The sequence below is a fragment of the Vespula pensylvanica genome, chromosome 2 (genome assembly GCF_014466175.1).
Source record: "Vespula pensylvanica isolate Volc-1 chromosome 2, ASM1446617v1, whole genome shotgun sequence".
In the NCBI taxonomy this organism is placed as follows: domain Eukaryota; kingdom Metazoa; phylum Arthropoda; class Insecta; order Hymenoptera; family Vespidae; genus Vespula; species Vespula pensylvanica.
This window is the reverse complement of record NC_057686.1, coordinates 4137423-4145439: the sequence shown is the minus strand read 5'-3', so window position 1 is coordinate 4145439 and position 8017 is coordinate 4137423. Positions and strand designations below refer to the sequence as shown.

At 28.1% G+C, this 8017-nt stretch overlaps 2 protein-coding genes across 3 annotated transcripts; both read right to left on the bottom strand.

The window, feature by feature from the left end:
* Window positions 1–288: 288 nt before the first annotated feature.
* On the bottom strand, window positions 289–5458 carry LOC122627022 (vesicle-fusing ATPase 1-like). 2 transcript variants are annotated; one of them, XR_006326776.1, is made up of 12 exons: window positions 5315–5458; window positions 4997–5085; window positions 4687–4911; window positions 3968–4595; window positions 3646–3870; window positions 3274–3573; window positions 2912–3202; window positions 2656–2840; window positions 2426–2584; window positions 2191–2351; window positions 1974–2088; window positions 289–1110 (listed from the first exon to the last, which is right to left on the bottom strand). XR_006326776.1 is itself a non-coding variant. In XM_043807746.1 (11 exons), exons 1-10 carry the CDS (start codon window positions 5315–5317, stop codon window positions 2234–2236), a joined length of 2223 nt encoding a protein of 740 aa, XP_043663681.1. In that variant the 5' UTR covers window positions 5318–5458; the 3' UTR covers window positions 289–2088; window positions 2191–2233. The 2 variants fall into 2 exon arrangements, 1 of the variants encoding a protein (XP_043663681.1); XM_043807746.1 differs by having other exon boundaries at window positions 289–2088.
* Window positions 5459–6011: 553 nt separating this feature from the next.
* On the bottom strand, window positions 6012–8010 carry LOC122627027 (nuclear RNA export factor 1-like). The gene is made up of 2 exons (XM_043807764.1): window positions 7870–8010; window positions 6012–7649 (listed from the first exon to the last, which is right to left on the bottom strand). Exon 2 carries the CDS (start codon window positions 7629–7631, stop codon window positions 6027–6029), a length of 1605 nt encoding a protein of 534 aa, XP_043663699.1. The 5' UTR covers window positions 7632–7649; window positions 7870–8010; the 3' UTR covers window positions 6012–6026.
* Between the last annotated feature and the right edge of the window lie 7 nt (window positions 8011–8017).

Below are 8017 nucleotides of genomic sequence, written 5' to 3'. Positions count from 1 at the left end.
GTTTTAAATATTAATTTTATATTATTTTATAATTAAATATTAATTTTATACTCTAAAAAAAGAACAATTTTTCAAAACGAATATATAATCATTTGTACGAAAGATTAATTATCTAAAATATTTAAAATTCTTTTAAATTTATTTTTTATATCTGATAACTGATCCTGCAATAGAAGAACGATACTACACAATATTAGTTAATACTCATATGACTAATTTTTAGTATCACATTTAATTTCATTAAATAAATTCAATTTTAATTATAAATAAATTATCTTCAAACGCATGTATCGTTTCTGATGTTTATTGCTCGAAAAGACCAAAAACATTTATTATCACTGTACTTAGAAATAGTAACATTTTGTTATAATATTTTATTTGGAAACATTGAATATATATATGATTTTAACAATACATTTACATACACCTATATGATTATCAATTGAAATAATATTGATTGTTATTCATTTGTTGGTTTGTAAAATCTTTTTTAAAAGTATAAATCAAAATAAATGCATTATTTATGGAAAAAAAAATAAAATAAAAAAATAAAAAATTACGTAATGAAATACATAAATAGAAAAATTAGTCTATATCTGTACACTGACATATAAGCTGTACATATATTTACTACACAAGCTGTACATGTAACGTAAAGGAATAGTTATTTTCATTTTTTAATCATTTACGATTTATGAAACAACAATTATATATACACACACACAATATATATATATATATAATCGTTGCTTTATTAATTATAAATGTATAGGTACATGTACATATGTATATATGTACTTATGCGTTGTAATCATGTAATAGGAATACAATTCTTTTTTTACATTTTCCCATTACCATTTGTACATTTGTTATATACTTCGAAGACATATCATTGTCCTATGGTTTGCATTAAATATTTAAACACTATTGCAGTTTTACATATATGCGAATTGAATAATTTTACAATAGTTTAAGAATAACAATCAAAAGCTAAATTAATTCTATAATATTTTTTTTATAAACAATTACAGTAACATTTTTTCTAGATATTTTCGAATAAATCTTGTCAACTTCTGCTATTATATCGACGATTATTATCCATCTTATTATCTGTAATCAAATAATTATAATCTGCACTTTATCGGAGAGTCTGCTACTCGTACATGTAAAAATTCACATTAGGATTATTTTAATATTTCGAAATCGATTAATTTTTTAAGTAACATTTTTGTTTTTGTTTTAAATTAAATATATAATAGTCCTTAGTTTCAAATAGAAAGTAAAAGGTTCGATCAAACGTTTCAGCGAATGAACTGTTTTTTCTGCTCTATTTAATTTTATATTTTCGTAATGTAAGTTGCTCCCTATTGTTTTATTGTTTTCGTTGAATAATGATAATAATAATTACAAAAAAGAACCTAGAATCAACCATATACATAGATCAAATCTTCATTGCGTTTGATTAAAAATGGATACTATTACATTTTTTGCTATCTATAATTGAACACTGCGATGCCAAACGATTATATAATAAGCAGATATATGAGGATATACGCGGCGGAAGTACTGCGTACATATATGGTCAGATTTAATCGCTATTATCACGTCATAAATCATATTGTACTGATGTATACTGAAAGAGAAAAATTCAAGAAATGTATCAAAGAGCCTTTTACATACGTCTATCTAAGATTAAAAATTTAAACATATACAATTTTTTTAACAAGAACGAAAATGTTACTACAAAACATTATCGAATTCGAAAGAAATTATCTGAAGAATGAAATTAAAGTATCATTTCATAATGATACATTTTGGAAGCCAAAATATGTATAACAGAGATGATGTAGATATATAACTAAAATTACTTAATATATTTACTTCTATAAAAATCATTTATATGATAACAAAAAATATATAAAATAAATATATCTACGTCCTTTTGTTTAAATGGTATAAAAAATAGATAATACCATTTAAGATGGAAGATATTTTTCATTTTTGCTAATGCATAACCATTTTATAAAGATATTATATTGTTAGCATTATTGATCTTGTAATTGTTTTCCATCCGATCACAAAAAATACCTACAAAGAAATTATATTTATATATCAATTCAACATTATATAAATTGATAATTTCTATTTGCATGTAGCTTATCCTGATATATAAAAATGTATCATACGAACCTATGGATACTACACAGTTAGAGTTCAGAATACAACATTTCTTTTATTCTAATCCACCCTCCTCTTCTAATTTCGAGAGGAATTTGGGTACTCTGTAGTTAGGCTCTACTTGACGAGTCATGTCTATCAGGCATAATAATTTCTTTATACCGATAAATATACTAAAAGGAGAAGAGAAAAATAAGTTATTTTTTCGTATATGAAAATAAATAATTGTGATTTAATAATACGCTACCGTTTTCCTTGAAGTTTTTTATGTAAAGATGCCATTTCTTGTTTCGTGAATAAGTCTACTTCTTCTAAGACATTCAAGAGATGTTCGGGTGTAGATAAATTAGGAACGTGAATGGTACTACTAACTGCTGATAGTACTTCCATATCATCCAAAACTTGTCTATAATTGACGTATCAAATATATTACGTAGATATAAATACTTATTTATCTGTATATAATAAAATATTTACCTGCGACTTGTAGTGCAAAGAATCAATAATTTACGACCACGCGGTGGTTGCTTCTTTAACAAAACAAGAAGCGCTTGCAATGTTAAATTCGAGTAACGTGGACCAATAGGACCATAGTCTAATAAACGTTCAATATTATCAACCAAAATGCAACTAAGTTGCGAACGATATGCATCATCAAATACCTATAACATATTATAAATAATATTTTAATCTATTTATCCATGTTAATATAAATTAAAGTAGTTATTATTACCTTCCGTATTGACAGACATTTTGCAGATTCTGTGAAGCCAACCATATCCTCTGGAGTGCAAACCTTAACAAATGGAAAGTCAGAATTCTTAGCAATCTGTGCTGCAAGAGCAGTTTTTCCACTGTTTGGAGGTCCTTCCAAGAGAACTGTTACGAGACCTGAGCCTTCCGCGGCACGTGCTTCTTGTATATAAAGCATACCGTCAGATAGAATTTCAGTAACTGGTTTACCCCAAGAAATAATGCCGCGAATAAGTAAGTGATCAAGAGCTTCTGCGCTTGTACCAAATGCCTTGTAAAAAATTATTTTTATCATTTAATTTTGATGAATTGTTCACTTTGTTATCATTTAAATTTACTTACTGGCTTAACGTCATTTTCAAGAGCATGTAAAAAGTCGGATCTAGCAACCATAAGTTTTTCCATTGCAGCTGGGTCTACTTCAACTTTACTTGAAGCTTTGATTAATCTGTTCATGGCAGTACTTTGGGCTGCTCTTACTAGACCTTCTAATTCAGCACCACTAAAATTCTTAGTTTTTGTTGCCAACTCTTTTAAATCTACATCAGGTGATATTTTCTTATAATCCTTCATTCTAGATGTATGAATATTAAGAATTTGCAATCTTCCATTTTCATCTGGTAAACTAATTTCCATTTGTACCTTTAAATATCAATTGTTAATGTAATGGCATAAGCGATGTTAAATCGTGTATTTGTTTGTATATTTTTATACCTCCAATCTACCAGGACGTAAAAGAGCTTCGTCGATCATATCTCGTCTATTAGTCATACCAATAACAAGTATATTATTTAATTGTTCAACACCATCAATTTTTGCAAGTAATTGATTAACAACTGTATCATGCACTCCAGTATTACCAGCTACACTGCCTCTAGATTTGCAAATAGCATCAATCTCATCAAAGATTATAATGTGTAGTCCACTGTTTGGACCAAGCTGAAAATGATTTTATGTTATAATAATTAAATTCTAAGATTACAATTATTATATTAATTATAATATTAATATATAATATTAAATAAAGCACATATACCCTCTTTTCTTCTTCTTCTGCATCAGCAAATAATCGTCTAACATTAGCTTCACTTTCTCCAACATATTTATCTAAGATTTGTGGACCGTTCACTATTTTAGGCTCTCTTGCATTTAACATGGTACCTATCTGTCTTGCCATCAATGTCTTTCCTGTTCCTGGTGGACCATAAAGCAAAATACCCTTAACATGTTTGCAACCTAATTGAGTTACAATTTCTGGTGGGAAAACTCTTGATGCAAATGCTCTTCTGAAGATAGCACTGAACTCCTTATCTAAACCACCAATCCCCATCTTTTGGAAGTCCCAATCTGGATTAATAATTGACTGTCGAACAATTTTTCCCTTTGCTTTTCCAATAAGATTTATGCTTGAATTATCTGCTTTCTCAAACTGTATCACAGTATCACCCAAGCAACGACCCATTTCTGTTTTCTTTGGTGTTGGATTCTGTCCTGATTTAAGAGCAGAAAGATCAGCAGCTTCTAAACTTTTAATAACAAGGCCAAGCATTTTTTTGTCTTTAAATTGGAATACCAGCTGCTGACCCACGGTGAATGCCTGTCCCGAAAAGCGCAACAGGAAATCTTTGGCCATCTCATCTGTATTATATGGTTCCAATGATGTTCTAGAAAAAAATATATGTATGTAGAATATGATATAACATCTCTTGTTCTATAAAAAACAGATATTGTTATCACAATGATAAACAGACATACGATTTTTTTTGTAAAAAGTCAACTTCCAACACAATTGTACATAAACATTCAGAACTAGATGTTGGATCAAAGTAATAAGGTCGAACTTCAATATCTTGTCCAAGAGAAAGTGTAGCCCATTTCCGTTGAGGCAAGCTAAATCCAACCGCTCCATGAGGTACATCATCATGATGTTTCACGGTAAATACGAAATGCTGATTTGTACCAGTGGATACTTCTATATGTCTAAAGAATACATATAAAATTTATTAGATTGACAGAGTAATTGGTTGGCGTTAAATTTTTATATATAATTAAAATATAACTTTACTTCACATCCTCTGGAAAGTCATCAGGATTAAGAATAGCACAATTGGTGAGACTAAGCTCATCAGTAGGACATCTCAATGCTTTCATCCTCTGTAAAAAGTAATAATGAATTCAAATTAAATTTAGTATTTTATGCATAGTAGTATTTATGCACAGTATTGATGTAATACAAGACAGGTCACTCAATACCGTCTCATTAATAAAAAAATTAGTATATTCTAAAATAACAAAATTTTATTTTATTTTACATACTATAAACTTGAACATAACGAAGTTGCTTTAGTACAAATCAATATGCAAAATTTGATATCGAACTTACCATCGTTGACGTTATATTTGACAGAAACGTGCAAGCTGAGGCCCCTATGTAGTATGGAACCTGCAATGCAGGAGAATAGTACTACCGTTATTCGTGCATAAAAATCCCTGCTAATACAAAATATATATCCTCTAAATTAGGGAATTCTATTATTCAAATGGAATATTTTTAATGTTTTCATGATTATAAACGTAAATCGATGATATGTAAGAAATTTCGTATGATATCTTTAACGATTGAAGATATTAAAGTATAGGGATTATGTTTTTAGAATATTTGTTATCCTGCGCGATTGTAGGGCAAAATAAGCAAACAATCAATAGGTTCTGATCAGCTGACGAATATTCCTTCTATGTTGAAAATTATTGATTTTCTTAAATGCGATAAGATCCTTTATAGCACTTGTTAGGATTATCCCATGATATAACCTTACAATAGTTTTATATCGTATTTTATTGAAAGTAATTTATAAATGCAACATTTAGTTTGAAATTGTACATAAATTTATATGAATCAGCAATAAATAATATATATTTATAAATAGAAATTATTTAATATTCTACGAATTTAAGGTGTTTAATAAGAAATAAATATTTTGGAATATAGATTGTTAACGATATATGAATAATATATTTAAAAATTTTTTTAATTTTAATTAATCCATATTTAATAATTATTCCAATGATTATAAAAATAATTTATATAAAATAATTTATTCAAAAGCTTCTGGAGGTACATCATTCAGTGTATACATTTTTATAAAATTCATGATTGCGCGTCTTATATCCCAATTAACATTCTCTAAAAATTTTAAGCTAAATGTTGAATTCATTGATGTCAATTCTTGTAAAAATACAACTAGTTGATTTTTTTCTGATGGACTAAACATAGTTGGGACAAATACACATATATTTTTAATATCGTGTTTCATTTCGTTATTAATTTGTATTAAATTATTGGGGTAAGGTCCATCAATAAAGTATTGATCATTAGTTATACAATATTCGTTATCTTCTTTACCAACTATAATAAATGTTCTATTGAATATCATAGGAGGAGAAGAAATTTCCTTATAAGAAAATAACCCTTGAACGGATATGGCTAAGAGATTATTACTTTCATATAATAAATCTATACTAAATGTGCGAATGTCATGTAATGTGGGAGGTTGACGCCTCAATACTGAAATTATTTTATCAGGACCACGTAATAAAAATTCATGACATTTGGCATAATCTACAAATTTGAGTAAATTTCTATTTGTAACAAATGCTTTAGCTACTTGCTTATGTACATAATTTGTGCCAGCTCCCAAGGTCATAGAGTAAAGTGCATTTTTATCATAGAGACCATTCATAATTGATCTATCTTCTTGATCATACATTATAAAAAAATGTTTCACAAATTGTTTTATTAATGGCAATTTAGAACCATCTTTAAGATACTGATTTTGAATATTTGGTATAAATTTCTTCTCCATACCTATTATTACTCCATCCAATTTTTGTAAATGTTGGAAGATATTTTTTACAGCCTGTATATATTCTTGTGCATTCTTATATTGTGTACATAAAGGATTTCCATCCAACCAAAGTTCAGTTATCTTAAATTCAGAAAAGTAACGTAAATATTCAACATCTAATATTTGATTGTATCTTAAATCTAATTTAGTTAAATGAAAATTAAAGAACTTTTCAAATAATATAATGGCTGTCAAATTGTTATGTTTCAAACTTAGCTCACGAACGGATAATCTAGATTCACGATTATTGCCCATAACACCTTGTTTGGTACACCTTAAAACAAAATGAAATATCTTTGGGATAGATATCGGGCAAAATATTGAGTTTAATAATCTGTCATTTTCAAAGTCATCTAGATTAAGTATCTTTTTCACTGATTCATATCTTTGGTATAACGATTGTGCTATTATTTTGTTAGGATTCAATGGTAATTCTCGTGTATTAATGAATCCTAATATAATATCAATATATATTTCATAGCCACCAGGTAATATTATACACAAGCATTGCTTTACAAGATTTTCAATAGCACCAGAATTACATTTAGCCAGAAAAGTACTTTTATTTTCATTTTCTCTTTTATACATAACAGGTAACAAAATTTCTGGTTCGCAGGCATTTATGATGGCTTTTAATATTTCTGCTTTTCCGTGTGGTTGACAATTCAATACAATAAACTTATGCCACAAATCTTGGCGTGATGCTAGGGCAAGTTCTTCAGCGTCGAAGGATGGTTTGATATGTGTCAATCGTAGAGGTTCGCCAGAAACATCATTGTTCTTTAACGTTGACATTGTCGTTGACACTTGTCGCTACAAGAGTATCATAAACTTCATTTAAAAGAACTCGAATGAAATTTTAACAAACACGTTTCGAGCCACTATTAGGACTAAGAAGTGAATAATGGAAATAAATAATTTGGTTCACGTCATATTGTTTATGTAAAAATATCATTATACTCGTAGATATGAGTTTTAGATATTAGGTTAAGGTAACAATTTTCTTGGTTAAAATTTGTTTACTTCGACGTACCAATGAAATCGAACTTTTTCAATTAAGAAGGTACACGATTGGTGAGTCTTACGTAGTCGATCTATCGATAAACCTCTTTCGATGTTAACTTTCAATATTTCTATATCTTTACGCAAGAGTGCGCTGAAATAAAATCTTTATATTAGTA

Bases quoted from the DNA above. Each gene is read 5' to 3' on its own strand.
- LOC122627022 (XM_043807746.1), bottom strand. The intron at 4,596-4,686 runs GTATGTCTGTTT...ATTTTTTTCTAG, and splicing joins GACTTTTTACAAAAAAAATC to AACATCATTGGAACCATATA. The intron at 2,352-2,425 runs GTAGCGTATTAT...TTCTCCTTTTAG, and splicing joins AAAAAACTTCAAGGAAAACG to TATATTTATCGGTATAAAGA.
- LOC122627027 (XM_043807764.1), bottom strand. From the start codon at position 7,631: ATGTCAACGTTAAAGAACAATGATGTTTCTGGCGAACCTCTACGATTG.